This window comes from Phoca vitulina, unplaced genomic scaffold (genome assembly GCF_004348235.1).
Source record: "Phoca vitulina isolate PV1807 unplaced genomic scaffold, GSC_HSeal_1.0 scaffold48, whole genome shotgun sequence".
NCBI classification, from domain to species: domain Eukaryota; kingdom Metazoa; phylum Chordata; class Mammalia; order Carnivora; family Phocidae; genus Phoca; species Phoca vitulina.
This window is the reverse complement of record NW_022589751.1, coordinates 5,442,680-5,465,113: the sequence shown is the minus strand read 5'-3', so window position 1 is coordinate 5,465,113 and position 22,434 is coordinate 5,442,680. Positions and strand designations below refer to the sequence as shown.

General features: G+C 43.3%; 1 protein-coding gene across 2 annotated transcripts in view; it reads right to left on the bottom strand.

Moving 5' to 3' along the window:
* Positions 1–15,601: 15,601 nt before the first annotated feature.
* Positions 15,602–22,434, bottom strand: part of HECTD2 (HECT domain E3 ubiquitin protein ligase 2) — a 105,133-nt gene continuing 98,300 nt past the window's right edge. For both annotated transcript variants that reach the window (XM_032432198.1, XM_032432197.1), the window contains exons 20-21: positions 21,587–21,730; positions 15,602–18,540 (exon numbers count right to left, since the gene is read on the bottom strand). In XM_032432198.1, coding sequence (XP_032288089.1) covers positions 18,420–18,540; positions 21,587–21,730 — 265 coding nt within the window. In that variant the 3' untranslated portion in view covers positions 15,602–18,419. The remainder of the gene's footprint in view (positions 18,541–21,586; positions 21,731–22,434) is intronic.

Below are 22,434 nucleotides of genomic sequence, written 5' to 3'. Positions count from 1 at the left end.
TCCCCAAGCCACCAACATATCAACCCACAGCAGGGTGCTTCCATGCACCCGAAGTTTGAAGAGAATCCCCCTCCAGATCGCTGACAATTAGAAAACCTAGAGCGGCCGCTGGAGGTCCATTTCCTCCTAACCTGCTGAGACACCCTGGCCCCGTCAGACTCACAGACAGTCATGAGGAGTGAGTGTGAGAGTGTGTAGCAGAGATGTTGCATGATCTGATCAGACATTGTTTACTATTGTGTTGTCATAACAGTTCAGAGGAAAGATCAAAGTCCAACCTGCCTCATCTTCAGAGTAACTGAACTGAGGAGTGGGTGGACTGTTGACAATACCATTGGCAACTTCCAGTTGAACTTGTACATCGTCTATCAGGAAGAAAGTTTCAAACAGGTTGGAATTCATGGATGGAGGAAGGACCAACAGGCAGGGTGTTGAAATCCATTGAGCAAACAGGTGTTTCCACAAAGCCTTGGTGACTCTGTGGTCTCTTGGTGAAAGGACTCACTCATCAGAAGCTTGTGGTCGTGGCTGCTCTCTGTGTGGCCCCTGAGAGACCCTCACCCCTGTCCCCACTATAGGCCATTGGGATTTGGGCCAATGAGTGATGTGTACCAGTCAGCCCAGTCTGCGTGAGTCTGGAAACTGTGAAAGCAGCCAGCATCTATTAAGTGCTTAATTAATGCCAGGCCCTGCACTAATTGTCTTACAGGCTTGTTCTATTTAGTCCCCCAGTGGTCCTCTGAGTTGGGTCCTATTATCATTCCCGTTTTATAGATAAGGAAACTGAAGTTCAGGTAGACCACATACTTTCGCAGGATTTGAACCCAGGTCTTCTGATTGCACAGTCCATGACCTAAACTGCTACAGCTTTTGGCCTCAGATAGTTTCCTCCTCCTTGGAAATAATGTGTACCGAACATGCACAAGGCAGCAAGCACCAAGTACACAATCTTCAATAGCCTTCAATAGCCTGGTGAGATGAATATTATTATCCCCATTTTCCAGGTGACACTGGTCTCAGAGACGTTAACATCCAAAGTCACACAGCAGGAAGTAGAGGTATTACATCTGGTCTGCCCAGCCTGAGTCCTTGTTCTTCATCCTTCTCCTCTCCTGACCCTCCCCGAGCCATCCCAGATCTACTCACTTAGAATTGATGGCTCCCTTCTTGGGATTCCGTGGCTCTTTGAGGATTCTTTCCTACAGCACACACCACCTCATGGTGACCTTTATGGGACTAGGGCACATAGATCCCATCTCTCTACCAGGTGGAGAGCTTAGCAAGGGTGGGGCTGGTGTCTTATTTCATCTCTGTGTTTTCTGTGCCCGACAGACAACAAAGCAGAGAAGGCAGTCCAGAGCTGCATTACAGAGAACCTTAGCTGTAGAGTCCTTGGGTGGAATTTTGGGGGCTGAGACTAGCTGGAAGTATCCTGGGGTCTTATGGGTGAAGGCTAGTAAATTGAGACAAAGGTCTTTTTGTGGGGGATAAGGGATGGGGATCCTAATGCTTTGGAGATTAAATGCCTGGACAAAGATTTTGGGAGGAATTCCGAGACACTCATCATTCCCATGTTCTTGTTGGACTGCTCTTTCAGAGATGCCAGAAAGACCATCCCATCACCCCCCTGTCCACACAGTGTTTCATCAGTGCCCTGCCGTGGCTTGGTTACAGGCAATAGGCAGGGCGACTGGGAGACAGGAAGGGCAGCCTCCATCTCCACCACGTGCCTCAGGGCTGGGCCACACCACATGGAGGAGCCTAAATGTAAACTCTAGGGTCAGGAATGATGCAACCACAAGCTTTGTTGCAAGTTGACATGGCTGTCAGAGCTCCAAGAAACCCTGAAAAGAGGAAGAGCCGCCCAGGGGAGCCAAGGTGGAGTCTGGAGGGCCCAGCCAGGAATGTGTTTGGTGTGGGGCAGGTCGTCCTCTCCTCCCCCTGGACTCTTCCCGCAGCTGTGCCCTGAGGAGGCCAGATTGGATGGATGACTTTTTCTACCTAGGGTTTTGGAAGGCCTGAGGTTCTTGCAGAGGCCTTGGGGGGATTGCATGACAGAAGCCAGGTGGCCAGAGCCCTGAGTCCCTTGGGGCCAATGTCAAACAAAGCAGCTCCTCTCTTAGCTGATTTCCGTGCTTGATTCTCTGGGCTCCCTCCTCTCTTCTCACCACCTTTCTCTGCTCCTACCCTGAGCCCTGACCTGTTTCAACTCCTTCCACAGCCCACCCCTAGACGGGAAATCATCAGGCCTTGGGGAGGGAAGGAAGGTGTTGTGATGAGCCATTTCACTCGTTGGAATGGAGGAGGGAGGGAAGACTGCCAAGGTGGTTGGGGCACTGCAGGTCCATCTGCCTTTTCTTGCTTTCTGGCACACTCTGGATAGTGAAACTGAAATCTGATGTGCCCTCTCCTGAGCGACTCAGAGCTCTGGGGCCCTATATGCCGTAAGATCATCCATTTCCTTTGCAATCTTGCATTCAAAGCTCCTGATGGGATGGCTGTGTTCCTCCCTAGCTGGCCTCCGAGTTCTGATCCAGCTTAGAAGATTTCTGGTTCTGTGGCCTCGTCTTCCCTTGTAGTCAGGCTATGCTACTGTCCATAGTGAGGAGGCAAAATAGAAGCAGGTCTTCAACAAATCAACCTTCAGTGGTACACAGTGACTTCCTCATAGTCCCTAGGCATTTGGACACAGGAACTCAGAAGGAACAGGATGCCTCCGTTGGAAGATAGAGCTTCCTGATGTCTGAGATCTGGTCTCACATCCTCCCTACACTCCAAAACTTGCCATCCTGGATGGAATTCTAGGTGGAAGACCTAAGGTAGGATACTCTTGGCTTCCAAATACAGGCTTATAAGCAGCGGAGGGGAGGCAAGAGGGTGCTCCTTTCCCAAGGCCTCCTCCCAAGGACTACCCCACTGACACAGAGAATAGCTGGTGGTCTTTCCCCACTGGTGAATCCTTGACAATTGGGACTGATGAGAATGACTCTAGAAGGCTCCAGAGGAGATGCTTCAGAATTCTGAGTTGGAGTAGATGCTCCAGTCCTTATTCATCCCACCCGCATAGAACAAAGCTCATGTTTCCAGCTTTCAAGGGAAAGTGACTATGTAGTAGCTGGATCTATATGGTGCAGCACCAGGATCCTACTTCCTTGGAGATGAAGCTCAGTGACTTTCTGGGGTCAGGCTTTGGTCATGGGTAGTGACACACTGGAGGTGTCAAACAGAAGCAGCTCTGCCCTGTTCACCAACGCTATGTGTCCCCAGCATCTTCCACCTTATGCCTTGTCCTGACTGGGGGGAGTATTGTGGCCACACAAACAGCAGCGAAGAGTCTGGTAAGAAAACACCAAGCAGCATTTCCAGGCCGGCTACCAGCTGGGCCTCCTTTCTTCATAGACTCCTGCCTACTGCTGAGTCTTGGGACAAATGCTGCTATATCCTGGGACCTCCTGTCCTCACCCTCTGGGTGGATCTCAGGCTTTTCTGCCTGTGAATCTTCCAGCTCACCTGATGCTTGGTGGGTGACGTAAACATCCCCAGTGATTTTCAAAAGCTGCCCCCATTTGTCTGCACTGTTATTCTCACTGGCCAGAGCCATTCTGGAGTCCATGAGTCATATCGTATCCAGTCCACTCAAGAAAATGGCCTTGAAAAACTATACATTTAAGGAGCCAGAGGCTACCTAGGAAATTGTCAATCAAGTCTGCCGAGTTAACACAGATGGTGCTGCTTTGCCGCAGCAGCAGCCCGGCCCCTCCCGCCCACCACCCAACCTTCGACCCATGTGCAACATGCGCATCTCTGGGCTGTTTGGGTGACCAATGCTTCCAATCATTCCCCATGGTCACCAGTGTCCCAGCCCAAGGTGAAGGGGGCGGGAGGGGAGCCATTATCGCACATGTGGGCCCTGCCAGCTCTCCAGAACCCAGGTTGGAATCCCAGGAAGGCCCATGTTCAGTTACTGACCAGGAGGCAGTCAGGGGGCAAGAACAAGGCTTCCAGAAACCCAGAGACCCTGCTTGAATCCCAGCACTGCTGCTTACTAGCTGGTGACCTAGTTCTGGGCCTCAGGGTATGAGGGGCTGGCCTTCAGTGACTTCAGGGCCTCTCTTCTCTCAACAGCCTAGGATTCTGTCCTGAGGAGTGGGAAATGGCCTATTTTGTCTGAGTACACGGAGTGTTTTTCAAAGTAAACAAACTCTGGTTACTAATTACCTGACCTACATTCCATGTGACTGCAATGGTGGGGGACACATCTCAAATTTCTAAGGAGGAATTGGAAAGGAGATAATAGGAAGCACCCAGAGGTGAGACCTAAGGTTCTCATTGACTGGGCAGAATCCTGAAGTTTTGGTTCATGCTATTCTCCAGCAAAACCTACATTTTAGAAAAGCCCCTTAGTCTTTTTTTTTTTTTTTTTAAGATTTTATTTTATTTATTTGACAGAGAGAAAGACAGCGAGAGAGGGAACACAAGCAGGGAGAGTGGGAGAGGGAGAAGCAGGCTTCCCGCCGAGCAGGGAGCCCGATGCGGGGCTCGATCCCAGGACGCTGGGGTCATGACCTGAGCCGAAGGCAGACGCTTAACGACTGAGCCACCCAGGTGCCCCGCCCCTTAGTCTTTAAACACAAACAAGCACTGTCCTATTTTCTCCTAGTTATAAAAAATAATGTGAATTTATTATATATATTATATTAGTGTATTATATATAATATTATATATATATATACATATACACAATAGAACATTCTTGAAATTATAACTTAGAAAGTGAAAATCTGGAATCCTATAGCTGCTTCCTCCCTGTGGCCCCCGGTCCCTAAGATAACACAGTTAATAGTTTGGTGTATATACTTGTAGGTATTTTCTTTGTAGAAACCAAATACAAATCTACTATTTTATGGAAATAAAATTAACATGCTGCTCTGAAGGTCGCTTTTCACACTTAACCACATATTTTGGACATCAGTCCATGTTAGTACAAGAAGAGGCCTTCTTAATGCTTTGGGGGCTTCAGAAAAAGGAGGAAACCATGAAGTATATAAAGCTTGTTTTCTTTCATTTTCAATATTATTTCTGCTGTATTTAAGAACAGCAGAATATCTAAAATTAGTTTTCAAATACTTTAGATATTTAGTTAAGTAAAAAAACCATCATAAGAAGGATACTTGGATTGCTGCAGGAGATCAGTGAATAAATGAAAAAGACCCGCTTTACCATTCTGACCATTCCTTATTCTTATGTCCATTTTGTCTTCAGTTGGACTGGTTGAGCAATGGAAAGCTTTCTGTGGTAGCAGAACAATGGCCCCCAAGGATGTCCATGTCTTAGTCCTGGGAACTTGTGAATATGTTGTCTTAGGTGGAGTGGGACTTTGCAGCCGTGACTAAGTTAAGGATCTTGAGATGGGGAGATTACCCTGGATCATCTAGGTGGGCTCAGTGTAATCACAGGGGCCTTTATAAATGAAAGGAGGCAGAAACGTCAGAGTGACAGATTAGACGATACAACACTGTTGGCTTTGAGGATGAAGGAGGTGGTCACAAGCCATGGAAATGCTGGCAGTCTATAAAAGCTTGAAAAGGCAAGGAAACAGACTCTCCCCTAGAGCCTCCAGAAGAAATGCAGCCCTTCTGACACCTTGATTATAGCTTGATAAGACCCATTTCACACTTCTGATTTCCAGAACTATAAGAAAATAAATCTGCATTGTTTTAAGCCTCTAAGCTTGTGGTAATTTGTTATAGCATCCATAAGAAACTAATACACCTTCATTCATTCGTCTTGCATGCTGAGATGCATGTGATCTCCCTTGGATTCAAACACAAAACACTGTGTCTGAAATCATGACACATCCGTGGTTCTAGATGACCAGGAAATAACCAAGTACTCAGTATAACATGGCCCTCAGGTAAGCCAGAGTCATTTTGTGGAAATCATTTTTGGTTATCAAAATCAAAAAGAAAAATGACAAAGGAGGACCCATTGGCCTGGAGGAGGATTTGCATAGAGTCTGGAGGTCTACAAATCCAAGGTTTAAAAAGCCACCAGAGAGGTAGGTAGACTTGATATTCTCTCCCCATTTAATGGTTGCATCATGAAGGCCTTGCAAGGTTACTTGCTCAAGGTCACAGAGCAGGTGAGGGCCTGAACAGGGCTGAGATGGTCTCTTCCTCTCAGTTCTGTGATGGTTTCTTTTCTCTTTAAAGGGAACACCAGGCTTAGGGTACCACTGAGGGGTAACAGGAGGAGGAAGGGTGGACCCAGGCTTGCCCATGCCGCCAGGCCCTCCTTTGCAACCTTACCACTCTTACCCACCTTGGCTGGCAGCCTGCCAGATTCCCTGCTTGGGGAGGTGGGTACCTGATGCTGGTTTCCCGTGGTTCCAGATGACTAGGAGTTAACCCAGGCAGCCTCCCCGGCTAGCCAGGACTTGTGTTTGGCTTGAATTTCCCAATGTTCTCATGTGACAGATTAAAGAGGAGAGCTTGGCAGCTGGGTCCTCAGCTGCGACCAGCACAGACAACTTCCCAACTTTTCCTTTGACCATTGGAACCTCAGAAATGCCAGCAAAAGAGAAAAGTAGGTCATTTGGTATAAAGTGGGGGATTTATATCTAGGTTTCCAGATTTCTCTCTTGGACCTAGAAAGTGATCATAGGCCCTCAGCAGCTTGGAGGTCAAGGCTGATGGGCCCACACATAAACTAGGGCAGTTGTGTAATTCAGAGGGCATTTTCATCTCCCCCCTCTTATTTAATAAATCACTCCTAATGCTGGATAAGCTGGGCTCCTGATGGGGCTGTTCATATTCTCAAAGAAGTCCAGTTCAGCAGGAAAAGCTGGAGACGGAAGCCACATTGATCAGGCCCTTCCTGCTCAGGTACTTTATAGCCATTATTGCCAGGGCTAGGTTCCTGTGCCCACCACCCCGCTCCCCTCAGGGTTGTAGCAGGTGGAGTAAGCACACGTGGTTAAATGGAGATGAGACTATCCATCTACTGTGCCATCTAACTCCCAGGTGCAGGCCGCTCGTGGGGTTGGAGAGCATGCGGAGAACTTGCCCGCCTGCTCGCTGTCCGCACAGCCTGCTTTCCCCTCGTCTTGGGCCGAGAGCTGGCTCACATTTTTCAGACTCTCTTGCAGTTAGGTGTGGCCACGTACGGCAGGCGGGACTCCAGGCACGCCTCCCAGGAAGGGCCTGCGGCCCACGGGCGGGGAGCGTAGTTGGTCGATAGTCTTCAGCTGTCAGCTCCCTCAGGGTCACCGTAAGCTACAGAGAGCCACCTCCCCTAGTGTTGCACCCTTCCCAGGACCCGCCTGACTGCCTGAGGCATGACAGAGAGGCCTGGCCATTTTGACCCAGAGAGGATAATCCTGACAGACAAGATTCACTCCAGAGCTCCCCACCGGCTTGGCCATTGCATTGTCTGATTGTGCTCTGGCTTCTCCCTCTGCCCAGCTCTGCTTCTCCCCTTTTCCTTTCGTACGCACTGCTTTCCAACGACTTCCGTGTACCCCTGAACTTCAACGTCAGCACCGGCTTCTTCAGAACCCAGCCTGTGACTCTGTGTCACTGAGTTCTCGCCAAAGCAGCGTGAGCAGACGCAGTGTGTGCTGTTTTTAGGTCTGGCCCATGAAAATCTTCTGGGTGGATCTGCCATGCTTTCTCCTTCAGCCCCCTGGGTAGAGACATCAGTGATGCCCTAGGGGCTGGTGGAGCCACAAGATGGAAATGGCCTGTGCATGATGACAGGGACAGCCGCCCAGCGGACCTGAATATCCTCCCAGAACGGTTAAGTGAGTTAGAAACTAACTTCTACTCTACAAAGCCACGAGTTTGGGGCATCTATCTGTTACTCTAGCTGATCTTGGCTGACTTATCTCTCCTCCGCTCCTACTTCTCCAGATCCAAATGGAGGAGCTAGAGAATGGTGGGTCTCACAGGCGTGGCCATTGACTGAGGAGACTGGAAGCTCCAGTGCCCACTGTGGCGAGGCCAGAGAGCCCCAGAGCACTAGAGAGAAGAACAAGGCCCAGGGCAGCTGTTCTGTGTATTAGAGAGCCACGCTCCAGCGAAACACGGCCCAGGGGGACCGGGCTCTCATCAATCAAAAAGCAGCTGCTCTCCCCTGGGGGCAACAGGCAGAGAGGGAGAGAAAGCAAGTCCTCCTTCTAACACCCCCTGAACGGACACAAGCATCAGAGGCCCTTTGCGTGTGTGTTTGCGTGTGCAGCATGTGTGAGGGTTGGTGTGCAGGAGAAGAAGCTGGGTTTCCCCAACAATGGAATAATTCAACTGTTCCTGTAATTCAAAGTAGCGAGGGGATGGGGGACAGATGATAGGTGGAGAGGTAGATGATAGGTGGTATACAGATAGATATTAGATAGATAATGAATAGATACAGCAGATAGATGATGATAGGCAGGTAAGTAGGTAGATAGGTAGGAAATTGAGGCCCAGAGACGTTGAGGTATGTCTCCATAGTCCCGTAACTAGTGTGGAATAGAGGAGGATTCAAATCCAGGTCTAGTCTGACTCAGAGGTGGGACTTAACACCCGGCTCCATATCCTTTTCTCTGCTGAGGATGGCAAATAACATGTCTTATTTGCCCCATACACAGGGTTTCACTTGCCCATAAAACGGTGTTTGCTTTTGTTTTGTTTTGTTTTAAGGTTTTATTATTTATTTGACAAAGAGAGAGAGACAGCCCGCGCGGGGGCAGGTGGCAGGCAGAGGCAGAGGGAGAAGCAGGCTCCCCGCAGAGCAGGGAGCCCTATGTGGGACTCGATCCCAGGACCCCGGGATCATGACCTGAGCTGAAGGCAGTTGCTTAACCAACTGAGCCACCCAAGTACCCTGGTTTTGTTTTCTTACTTTTAGGATTTATCTACTTGTAGCTTGCATTTTGTAATCTAGTAGTTTTTTGTTTGGTTGATTAAGATGGGCATTTAAAAGGCTGCATTCCCTAAATTCTTGCATGCTCAAAAATGTTTATTGTGGGGCGTCTGGGTGGCTCAGTCAGTTAAGCATCCAACCCTTGATCTCAGCTCAGGTCTTGATCTCAGGGCCGTGAGTTCAAGTCCTGCATTGGGCTCCACGCTGGGCATGGAGCCTACTTAAAAAAAAGTGTTTCTTCCTTTTTTGTTCAAAGAATAACTTGGATGTCTACACGATTTCTGAGTAACACTCTCTCAGACCTTTTTTTTTATACTTCTTAAAAAAATTATTTATTTGAGAGAGAGAGACAGGGAGGGCACAAGCAGGGGGAGGGGCAGAAGGAGAGGGAGAAGCGGACTCCCTGCTGAGTGGGGAGCCCAACGAGGGGCTCCATTCCAGGAGCCCGGGATCATGACCTGAGCAGAAGTCAGACACTTAACCGACTGAGGCACCCGAGCGCCCCTCAGAACTCTTGTTACGGCTTTCCGACAGGTGTGCGTGCTGTTTGGGAAGATTATGGCATATCTGAAGGACAGGCATAGGTGCTAAGGTTGATTAAATTGGGTTGAACAATGGAAAGCCTCCAACCTGCTGCCGTGTTTTGACCTCACGTTGTGGGCAACAGAGAGCCATTGAGGGTTTCTGAGCAATGTGGTGGTGGTAGCTTGGACATAGATGGATTTGGGAAGAAAGAGGCCACAGAAAGACCAGATTGGAGCCCACAAGGTGAGTAAGTAGTCAAGGCCTAGACCAGTAAACATACACTGTGGAGACAGAATTGATGGGGTTCGGCAACCGCTTGGACAAGGGAGACCTGGGGTGACCAGGTAGGTGGTGTCATTTTTAAAACCAGAGAGAAAAGGTGGAGGAGGAAGAGAGAGATGAAGGACAATGGGAGGATGAGAGGAGAAGGGGAGGATCTGAGGTCTGAGATCTAAGTGGCCACGTTTTGGAGGAGTAGTCAGGACCCCGAGGGGGACAGTTGGGCCGCTGCTGAGATTTGGGAGCAGAATTCAGAGGAGAGCTTAGGGTGAGGGACAGAGCAGAACAGGAAGGAGTCCCAGGTGTGATGAGTATGTCCAATACAGTTTCTTTCTCCTTAGCCATGTTTCTGGAGGGCGCTGTGAGAACAGCCTCTGACATCTGTCCCATCGACACGGTTTTCTTCCAGATAGTGACGGTGATGGACTTGCAGCCCCTGCTGAGCAGGATGAACGTGGGCTCCGTGACACACCCCGCTACTTGCAATAGTTTCTCCTTTCTAATCTGGTGTGGTTTCCCCCCCTTCCTGATTAATATTTGCCAAAAGTTTATTGATTTTATCAGCCTCTTTAAGGGAACTGCTTTTGGGTTAATGTCTCAATTATACTGTTTTTATGCTTTTTAATTTATTTATCAATGCTTTTATATTTTTCTCTTTATTTTTCTTTGTTCCCCGCCCCCTCACTGAAATTTTATTTGTCGAATTAATGAATTTATCTTTTTTAAAAAATATTTTATTTATTTATTTGAAAGAGAGACAGCAAGAGCGAGAGACGGAACACAAGCAGGGGGAGTGGGAGAGGGAGATGCAGGCTCCCCGCTAAGCAGGAAGCCCGATGTGGGGCTCGATCCCAGGACTCCGGGATCATGACCTGAGCCGAAGGCAGACGCCTAACGGCTGAGCCACCCAGGCGCCCCTAATGAATTTATCTTTTGGCAATAAAAATATTTAGAGCTGTAAGTTTCCCCAGAAATACTCTTTGTCTATATTCCAGGTAATCAGATGTATAGTGTTTCACTATCATGGTTTCCTAAGGCATTATTATAGACAAAATATCTTTCTTGACCCAGACGAAATTATTATTCTGTACTATATTTTAAAATTCCAAGAATATTTGTCTTTTTTTTTTAAGACAAAAGGGAGGTGAATAAAGAAATCATCTAAGGTTACACAGCCATTAAGTGTCAGGTTTAGGATGAGAACACAGATTGACTGACTCCTGGGCCAATCAATGAGAAAATATTTTGTCCACTTCTAGCAGCATAGTTTAAGCTTAGGCGTTTCTGGAAAGCCTCACTGGTTTGGGGAAGCATTTGAAATGGGAAATCATGATGTTTAGAGTCAGACAGACATGAGCAAAAGTGGGCAAAAGTCTAGACTTCTCCGAGTTTCAATTTTCTTATCAATTTTATACTGTTGTGGTAAAGATTAAATGAAATGTGAAATGGTGTACATAAAATGTCTCATACACCATAGGTGATCAATCAATATACATCTTTTTGTATAGATGCTTAGAGTATTGGATAACTGGTTTAAAAAATTAAATTTTTTCCTTATTACAAAGTGTTCATTGCAAAGAAATTAAACACACACAAGCAAAAAGACAAAAGTAAAATCATGCATAATCCCGGTGATAACTACTATTAACAAAGTGCAATATAATCTTTCAGAACATACACACATATATATACATTTACGTACACACACAGCCACACACACACACATACACATTCACAAATATACATACACACGTAACCAAAATTTGGATTATACCACAGAATTATTTTGCAAGCATTTTGTTTCCCTTTCACAGTTAACGTACGACGACCGCCACTGCTCATTGATTTTGTTTCGTCTGGTGAATGAGCCACTTGGTAATTGGAGGCAGGCAAGCTCAGGCTCCATGTAGTCTGGAGTGGAAAGGTAGGCTCAGGCTGATGGGAGCATGGTGGTAGGTGGGGGTTCGGAAGGTGTTTCCCCAAGGCTGACACAGTGGAGTCTTGACAGCCGGGGTGCGAACTGGTTTGTGTGAGTCAGGACAATAGGCTATGATTAACGATGAACTACTTAACCCAAACAGGGGTAAGTAGTTCTCTGGTTCACTCCACTGATGGGATGACTGTTCCACCTGCCCAGTCAAGTCAAGTCAGGTAGGATTTTATCTGAGTTTACTGACCCAGCACTGTGCTAAGTGCTAGGTGGGGACACAGGAAATAACTTCTGTTCTCAAGCTGCTGATACCCATCTATCGAATTACACACCAGTTTGAAAACACTAAGCGCCACCCGAGAAATGAAGATAGGTAGGATGGTGTGAAAAAGAGTGCGATTTGCCTTCCAGCTAGCTTTTTTGTTTGGGGGCTAGTAATGGTTCAGGGCAAGGTTTGGCAGGGGAGAGAAAGTTCTAGTCTGGGAGGCTATGGACGGCAGGAGATGTGAGCTGATTTGGGGTAGAGCCGAGGGAGGAGTTGGTTGGTGGAAGAGGGGCCACTGAAGAGGACCTCAGAAACACTAGGCTGAGCAGGGATGGGACTGAGGAGGGGCGTTCAGTAAAGGAGCTATCCTCTTGGAAGTTGGTGTTGGGGACAATGCAAAATAGAAGCGGAACCCATGTTAGGCTCTGGAGTTGGAAGGTGGTCAGGTCAGCACCAGATATACCTTAGACACTGGATAGCAAGGCGCATGAGAAGAACAGAATTTTATAAAGATTAACTGAGGAGCCTAGCCTTCAGATAAATGGGGGAAGAGTAAGTCTACAGTCAGGGAGGCCAGTTAGTTATTAAGGGTTGAGTGACTAAACCAAGGAGGAGGCTGTAGGAATGGAGTAGAAAGAAGGGTCAAATCGGAGAAACATCATAAAGGTGAAGCTTGCTGATAGGAGGTTGAAGAGAAGGAAAATTTGAAATGAGACCACCATTTACAAGCCAAGTCAATCAGGAGAGTAAGATTGCCAGTGACAGAGACAAGTAAGGAAGGCCTATTGAGAGGTGGCCTATATGAGTGGAAACATAGCACAAGACTGCGCTCCTTGAGAAATTCTACTGAAATAATTCTAGATTTTTTCTATTGTGATTTGCATGTGTGTGTGTGTGGGTATGTGTGGGTATGTGTGCACATGGAAAAAACCAAGTTGTGTTGCTGGAAAACCCAGCAGCTAAACTCAATGGGGATTAATGCTCCTATTGTCTGTCTACCCATGGGTTCAGTTATAATATCTAAATGGCATGAAAACATTGACTTGTATAATTGCTGTGAAAATCCTGGATGTGTTTCCGTGTTATAATACACATACACATTTTAGTGCTTCAAAAGTATTCAGAATCACATCTGCTTCTTATGTTTGTAAAGAATAAACAAGTGGTGTATGGAGCTAAACATCAGCCTCTAGCTGATATAATAGTCACTTCCTAAAAAAGTGTTAAATTATTGGGGCACCTGAGTGGCTCAGTCGGTTAAGCATGTGACTCTTGATCTCAGCTCAGGTCTTTATGTTGGGGTCCTGAGTTCAAGCCCTGTGTTGGGCTCCATGCTGAGCATGGAGCCTACTTAAAAAAAAAAAAAAGTATTAAGTTAATAAATTAATAAGCCTTGGTGCAAATAATCTACAGGAAACCATATATTTTGAAGTTTCACAAATTGAATGAGGTAAAAAGAACCAAGGGCCATGCTTATATAGGCTCGGCTGAAATGGAAGAGGCCATTGACTACAATAGAATTTTATAAATTTTGGAACATATCTACAAAAATCTTAAAATATAAATGTCCAAGATTGAAAGCAAGGGAAATTATCAGTTACAGGAAATGAGGAAGAAATGAAAAGCTGAAAGCAGTAAGCAGGATTAGGTGACTCATGGGGGTGATGAGATCTGTAAGGGATTTCAGTGAACATGAGTTCAGCAGACATGCCTCAGGCCACTTCATAAAGCCTAGAGTTTAAAAGGTTGCTATAGGAATGCCTGAATAGCTCAGTCAGTTAAGCACCTGCTTTCGGCTCAGGTCGTGATCCCAGGGTCCTGGGATCGAGTCCCACATCAGGCTCCCTGCTCGGTGGGGAGTGTGCTTCTCCCTCAGTCTGCTACTCCCCTTGCTTGTGCGCTCTCTCTCTGACAAATAAATAAAATCTTTAAAAAAAATAAAAGGGTTGCTATGTCTATGAAAAGGGGATAGAAAAATTCTACTCATAAACCCACTACAGGTGAGGGGGTCCACATTTACACAAGTGGAAAAGAAGTCCAAGAAGTTAATATAAAAATTGGTGTGGGAAACCTGGAGGGCCTTGGCTGAGAACAACATGGAACTACTCTGCTAGGGCATTCGCACGATTCAGAACCTGAAAGTAAACAGAACATGCAAAAATACAAAATCACAAATCACACAAGGAAACAAATCACTATGAGATCCAGCAAATGAAGAAATACAAGCATTAGGGACGCCTGAGTGGCTCAGTCATTGAGCATCTGCCTTCGGCTCAGGTCATGATCCCAGGGTCCTGGGATCGAGTCCTGCACTGGGCTCCCTGCTCCTCAGGGAGCCTGCTTCTCCCACTGCCTCTGCCTCTCTCTCTCTCATGAATAAATAAATGAAATCTTAAAAAAATTTAAATCTTTATAAAAAAAGAGAGAAATACAAGAATTAGTACTTCAAGAACTGAAGAATAGAACCATCTAAAAGAGAGTATCAAAGAGGAGAACTTCTTCACTGTTGGTGGGAATGCAAGCTGGTGCGGCCACTCTGGAAAAACAGTATGGAGGTTCCTCGAAAAGTTGAAGATAGAGCTACCCTATGGCCCAGCAATTGCACTACTATTTACCGCAAAGATACAAATGTACTGATCCGAAGGGGCACCTGCACTCCAATGTTTATAGCAGCAAGGTCCACAATAGCCAAACTGTGGCAAGAGCCGAGATGTCCATCGACAGATGAATGGATAAGGAAGAGGTGGTGTATATATACAATGGAATATTACTCAGCCATCAAAAAATGAGATCTTGCCATTTGCAGTGATGTGGATGGAACTAGAGGGTATTATGCTAAGTGAAATAAGTCAATCACAGAAAGACAATTATCATATGATCTCACTCATGTGGAATTTAAGAAACAAGGCAGAGGATCATAGGGGAAGGGAGGGAAAAATAAAAAAGACGAAATGAGAGAGGGAGAAAAACTGTAAGAGACTTAATCAACTGAGGGTTGCTGGGGGGGGAGGTGGGATAACGGGATGACGGGCATTAAAGAGGGCACGTAATGTAATGAGCACTGGGTATTATACAAGACTGATGAATCACTGACCTCTACCTCTGAAACGAATAATACATTATATGTTAATTAATTGAATTTAAATAAAAAAATAGAATACAGAGAAATTGATGCAAAAAAAAAAACCCTTGCCTAGTGAGACATCTACAAGGAGAAATTCTAAAGCACTGTTTCTAGAATAAGAAATATTCTCCTAACACAATTTTAATGCCTCAGAAGCACTTTGTGTTCTTTACCTGTGGTTGTCCCCAGTGTCTGATAGTCAAAAACCTCCAGAAGGCTGCAGAAGCCGTGGTTTTACGACGTCATCACATTAGCGCCATGCTGCCTCTTGCACCCATCATGTTGTTTACCATATGCCACGTGTGTGCTTTACACACATCAACTCATTTAATCCTCCTACAAGCCCACCTACAAGATAGGGAGCTTTGTTTCCATTTACAAATTATTTTCATGTGGTAATTGAGGCCGGGGGAGAGTAAGTAACTGGCCTAACACAACTAGTGAAGAGCAAACCCAAACCCAGGCGGTCTGGCTCCAAAGCACTGTTCATAACCACCACACCGGACCAAAGGCTGTGTGGCCATCTGGGTGAATTGATCGTGTATTTGTCACTGGGAAAACCCACCCTGGTCTTCCTCCCTCCCTCCCAGCTGCCTATCTTCCATGAATCAGTCAGCTCTCTTCTTCCATGAATCACTCATGACATTCTCCCCTACATTCTCATAATCTCCTCTTTCTTTTCCTTAAGCATAGGAGATGTGGGCAAGGGGAGGAAGGCCAAACTAATGGTTTTGGGGAAGAATACTTAAGATCTGAAGTTGGCCATGAAATGTCATACTTGGTTCCTTTCTGGGTGGCCTCCATGACGTTCTAACGTTCGTTTGACAGAATGGTCTGTGACCATCCAGACACTGGATAGACATTACTTCATACAGAAAATAATGTGAAAGAAGTTGATTTTATTTGGTGTCAACATCAACACATATCTTTTGAAGCTCTATGTATTAGCAATTTTCCTAAGCACTAGTTTAAGAGACAGTGTAATGAAGAGAACAGTTTGCTTTTATAAGATATTTTTAACTTATGGTTTTAATTAATCGCCTAATGTTAAAAAATTGAGCTGAAGCCTGACTGATTGTATAACTTTAATATTTGAAAAATTTTATCCAGAAATGAACTTAATACAATACAGATTTGTACAAAAAAGACAGACTGTTAAAAACTTTTGATCATACAGACAAAAATATGATTAAGCAAAGATTTAAAAAGGACAGGACATTTTGTAAATACTGATAAATACTGCACAATGCTTTAATTTACTGTGGCAGATATAAAAATCAAGACTTCCTTAACAGATTATATTAAAAAAAGCAACTACATGAATTTTCTAGCTATTTAAATTAATGAAATAGGACAGTAGTGGTTTTGTTTTTTTTTTTTTTAGAAAATGAGGTATTATTACACTGTAAACCAAAACCAACATAAATAAAGGCAATGTATAATTAAGTGATAAATGGTTACAAATTTCAACTTAATAACAACAGACAACAATAATTTTCTAGTTCCTTATGGACTTTGTCATGTAAAAATTTGGCTTGCTTGTGTACTTATTTAAGTGACAGAGCTATCGATAAACAAGCACATCATTAAACATGCAGACCAAGCCAACACAATTTTTCCGTCTCTACCAAATAAAAACTCTGTTTTATTTAAAACACTTAAATCTGATTTCTTATACGTGATTCTTTTGTGCTTATTAGTAAGTAGTAACCTACGTTCTAGTCCAAGCAGTCTAACAGAGAAGCAGTTTTATTCGCAGATGGATAAGAAACAGAGCAAACAAAACAAAACCAACATGCCTTTAACTCTCTTAGGCTTTTCCAAGATTTTTAAGAAGAAAAATCCTTTACATAGTACACCCAGTGGAAAAGCAGAGTCACTTCCTTCGCAAGGGGAACAGTAAACGAAGGAGTTCCTATTCCTCAAAGATTCGCGAATTGGCCCCAGCCCTACAGGAGAACGAGTTGATTCGTTCCTCCACCCGAAAAGAATTCTGCTGGTTGAGTGTAGGAAGCATAGCAATAAGAAAACAGTGTAACTAGGAAAAAACCGGGGGACAGTATTATTTGCCTGTGAACCATATGCTGGTACTAAATGCTGGCTTCATTATTATTGCAAATGTATCTTCAGAGTTTCCTGAAGGAAAGCTATCAAAGTATAATAAAGAAGTCTTGATTCCGAAATATTTGTAACATGCCAATAAAACTGCTTCATTTGCTGTAAATAAAAAGAAAACCATTTACAGTCTGACTTAAAATGTAGTTTCTTTTTACATGCTACTTATTGAGAAACTCCAAAAAGGGTACTTTTGAATTTACTACATTCAGAATCCAGTGAAATACAAACATTTTGGCCAAAATGTTGAACTTTATTTTTACACCAAGCTATATCATTTTGACACAGATGTTATTATTGTATTCACTTTTGTCAAATATCTTATCCTAGCCTTTCCCCAAAATTAGTGTTTCAGTACAACTGGTAATCAAAAAATATTAGAAATAAGCCTTGTACATCAATCAAATTATATATAAAAACAGTTCTTTTGTGCTTGTAATTGACTTAATTTATCAACAGTTAGTTAGATCTGATTTCCCCTCTAATGTCCTGACCCTTAAGAAGAAATGATCATTATACGAATATTACAGAATACTCAAAGTAACTAGTTTACTGCCAATGTGCATGCAGACTAACATTACTTAAAAGAACAGAACCTCGAATCCAATTAGTCTGAAAATAGTTAACACTCTTGTACAATCATCTTTATTGATTTGTAAAAGCTGTATACACATCTAAAACCCTGAATTTACTTTGTAAAAATAAATCTTTTAGCAATAAATGGCACTATCAAAATCCCATTATTCTCAGGCTAATATGTAGTTATTTACATGCTTTTCAGCAACAGTTGAAAAGAATCTTATAGGACCAAAGCCAGTATATCAAAAAGAAACAAACCCTGTAAACAGCATTTATGCTGTTGTTGTTTACCTCTATATGAAAATATGGCTACATGCCTTACACGAACGAGAACGGGGCTGTGTGTGCGCCACTGGGCCCCACCGGGCGCCACTACGCGGTCAGCGCGTTCTTCACTGCGCTTTGCTTTCCCAGTGGAGCACCTGTGAGGAACGACCTATGGAGACTCATAAAGTGCTATAAAAAGGAAGGGCTGGACCCACACCTGTCTCTGCCATCTGGTCTTCTCCTCAAGCAATTTCTGTGTTTTTAGAAAATCATGCCTCCCCCACTGAACATATTTCATATTTGATTTAAAAAAATCAGTATTTTAAAGTTGGTGAGCTTTGTCAAGGTGCTGTGAGACAGAGACATGAAAAGGTTAAAGGCACAATAAGAGGGAAGTGAATGCTACATATAAAATGTATTTCAAGTCTTCTAGGTTACTCAAGTCCAAAACCTTCTGAATTTGAAATTCCAATGATCAATTTCTGTTTTAGGTCCTTTTTGCTCTTGTAGGGGGGAAGGCAAAGTTGATTGAAGCAGGTGTGGGCCACAGGCAACCTAGGGGAAAAATTTTTTTTTAGCGATACTAAGTCTCACAATACACACTGGATCAGCGCAAAGCTACTATCAAACATGGCCGACTCAAATCTAGTTCGCTATGCCGAGAGGCGACTCCTTAATTCCTTCACTGAACAGATACTTACAGAGCACCCACTATGTATTGGCACCGTTGTTCTAGACACGGGGGCTGGGTTTACAGACCAGACGGTCAATGTCCCTGTGCTCTTGTGAAACTTGCATCCCAGAGGCTTTACTGTTGGAGGCAGATCTGAATTTGAATGCTGGTTCCCCAACTTACTGGCTGTGGGATCTTGTTCAAGTGGCTTCATGTCTCCATGTCTCAGTGTCCTTGTCACCACAGGGTAAACTATCCAAGTGGGTTGTTTAAAAGATTTAAAGAGCTATGCGCATAAAACACGCGGCAGAATAGTGGATAATACAACTGTTGTTATTATTTCAGTCTTGACTGTCCAAAAATAATAAAAAGAACATTCCTGGGTGCTTGACGCCCGTGCTTTCAGTGCTGCTGCCCTCAGGCACACGCGGCCTCCATCCTCTGCACCTTCTGGACCAGCCCCAGCCTCTCCCTGATGACACTGTCTATCTGCACTCTAGATTGCTACCCTTTTCCTAGGCCCTTCCTTCATCCTGCAGACTAGTTAGGACCTTTGCAGCATCAAAACAGCCGTTGGAGAAGTCAGTGAATAAAAATGGGGAATGTGCCAGAGAAAAGAACATTTTCAAACAAGTTTGTAGGATTAAAAACTAAACTTTGATAGCCCTGTTTTAAAAGATTTAAAATTATTACAATCAGTTTGCATTTATTGAGTGCTTGGTCTACGACAAGCATTGTGCTAAGTGTTTTTATATGCAGTGTTTAATTTAAGCCTCAAAGCAACTTAAAAAGTGGTTTTTGTTATCCTCATTTTACTGATGAGGGAAACTAAACATGGGAACATACAGGTTAAGTAATCTGTTCAACGCCATAGAGCTGGTGAAGTTGTAGACCCATTAATCAAACCCAGATCAGCCTTACCTCACACCAATACTGTTACCATGTAAAAATTTAACATTCTTATTTAACAAAAATCTAGTGGATCTACAATGGTGATGTACACATCTTTGATGGACAACTATATTTAATCTATGTGAATGTCCTACTGCAAATCCTAGAGTTGTGGAAGATTCATGCCTAAACCACATGTGCTTACAAAATAATCTCTGAAATAACAATAGGAAAAGTTTAGATGTAATATCACTTTTGTCTTAAATTACATTACTCACATTATCCTTTTTATTATTTATTTATTTACTTACTTATTTTTAAGGTAGGCTCCATGTGTAATATCACTTTTGTATTAAATTACATTACTCACATTATCCTTATTTATTTATTTATTTATTTACTTATTTACTTACTTACTGACTTATTTTTAAGGTAGGCTCCACGCTGGGTGTGGAGCCAAATGAGGGGCTTGAACTCACGACACTGAGATCAAGACCTGAGCCAAAATCAAGAGTTGGGCGTTTAACCAACTGAGCCACTAAGGCACCCCTCAGGTTACTCTTTTTAAATTGACAATATTTTTGTTTGTCAATATTTTGAAAAACTAATTTCTGTTAAGTAAATAAGCCTATAACCTTAAAAAAAGCTTCTTTTGAATTTTTTTTTCATTTTAGGTCTTTCAATGTAAATCTTATTTAGACATTTCTTAATTATATACATACGTATATAAATATTTGTCTTGTATTTTAATATAATGTTGATGTTGACTGAAATATTCATTCAAGAAACATTTATTAAGCACCTAATATGTGTGTGGCTATTTGAAGAATACAAAGATGTATAAGGCATGGCCTCTGCCTTGATGGGCTAAATGACTAAGATAAAGGTGCAAGATGCTAAGTGACATAGGATTTCTATAAAATATTTGAGGAGTGAATCTAAGGAATGATGATTTTTGGCTTTACGGAGGAAGTTGATGTGAAACTGGGTCTTTAAGGAGGGGTAGAACTTTCTTGAGTGGAGATACAGCAAGTGAATGTCATGTGTTGAAAGAACCACTTAAAGTATGAAAAAGGAAAGGACAAAATGTGTCTAAGGAATAGCAAAATAGCCTGCTGACTAAAGGATGACAAGAAAGGAAAACTGCTATGTAATCTTGGGGAGAGGACTGTAGAGCTTTATCGGACAGGCTCTAGAGTCTAGAACTTAAACTGAAGGAGAGCAGCAATAAAGCTATTATGGCCCAAGGAAATACCATAAGCAAAGCAGTTTTAAGGAAAACGAATTTAATAAGATAAAATAATTAAAAAGGGAAGAATCTGAGCAAGTAGACCAGGAAGAAGGCTATTTCAATAAGCTAGGAATGAGGCTAAAAACAACTACACCAGGGTGGTGGCCATGGGAAAGGCAAGGACAGAGTCCAGGTCTAAAATGAAAGGAAGAGCTGACAAAGCTCAGGGAATATATTGGGTGGGAGAAAAAAATGATTCTAATAAAAGCAGCATCTACTCAAATCAGCTCTAGAAATTATAAGGTGTTTGGGAAAACAAGTAGATCAGCATCAACCCATCAATAATATTAGAAAACAAAGCCATCATTCAAAGCCATCATTAGTACTTTCATATGCAAAGCGCACTAGATTAAAAAAAAAAAGAGGACTCCTAACTAGAGGATTTCTTGTACTAACTATAATACAAGCCAAAAAACTCACCTTAATATTTTTAATAAAAAACACCTTTAAATAAAAATGAACATTATACAATGTACAACTAAAAGCCAGCTAGATTCTAAAAGAGACTACAAAGCAGCTGACTTAGCAAAGTAAAAAGTTGACAGAAAGGAATTACTGGTATTGGTAAGTCTCAAAAATGAATAGAGAACTTTAATGCATACTCTCTCTCATTTCAAGGTTATATTTACTCCTAAGATTTTTTTCCTACAAAAATGACTTCTGATTGAAAGAATCCTCTAATTCCAAACATATTATTATTAGCAAAACCTACAGATTAAAAATAAAATTACAATCTGGAAATTTACCAGTTAGTAGAAGTTTCATTCTTTGAGATTTTAAAGTTCAAGTCAGCCATTCCTCCTACAGGTACTCTGTCACTTCCTGTAGTAAAATGTAGCAACTTCTTTTGAAGATCAAGAGGAAATCCAAGCACAACATCCCAAAAATATCTAAAGAACACCAAAGGAAATTTATATAAAATGTCTTGTCAAAAATCCTGCCGATCAGAATAAAGTAACATAAAGTAAGCTCTAAGGAAAAAAACTTCCCTTAAACATATATAATAGCCCTTAATGTGAAGTTAAGGAACGACAGCTTCTATATATGAATTAGATTTTTGACTAACATTATTATGAAAGTAACATTTTTTTTTTTAAGTAGGCTCCATGCCCAGCATGGAGCCCAATGTGGGGCTTGAGCTCAAGACCCTGAGATCAAGACCTGAGCTGAAATCAAGAGTCAGACACTTAACCAACTGAGCCACCCAGGCACCCCAAAAGTAACATCTTTATAGAATTATACAAGTAGTCCAACAGTAGATAGTACAAAAGCCATTTTTCTCCTCTATAATTTACAAGCCTTATTTTTTTTCAGCACAATGCTAGTAAAATGCTATTTATAAGTATAGCATCCCTGAAATTCTAGAACCTGTCATTTTTTTTTTTTTTAAGATTTTATTTTATGTATTTGACAGAGAGAGGAGACAGCGAGAGACGGAACACAAGCAGGGGGAGTGGGAGAGGGAGAAGCAGGCTTCCCGCAGAGCAGGGAGCCTGATGTGGGGCTCGATCCCAGGACCCTGGGATCATGATCTGAGCCGAAGGCAGACGCTTAACAACTGAGCCACCCAGGCGTCCCCCAAGTCATTTTTTAA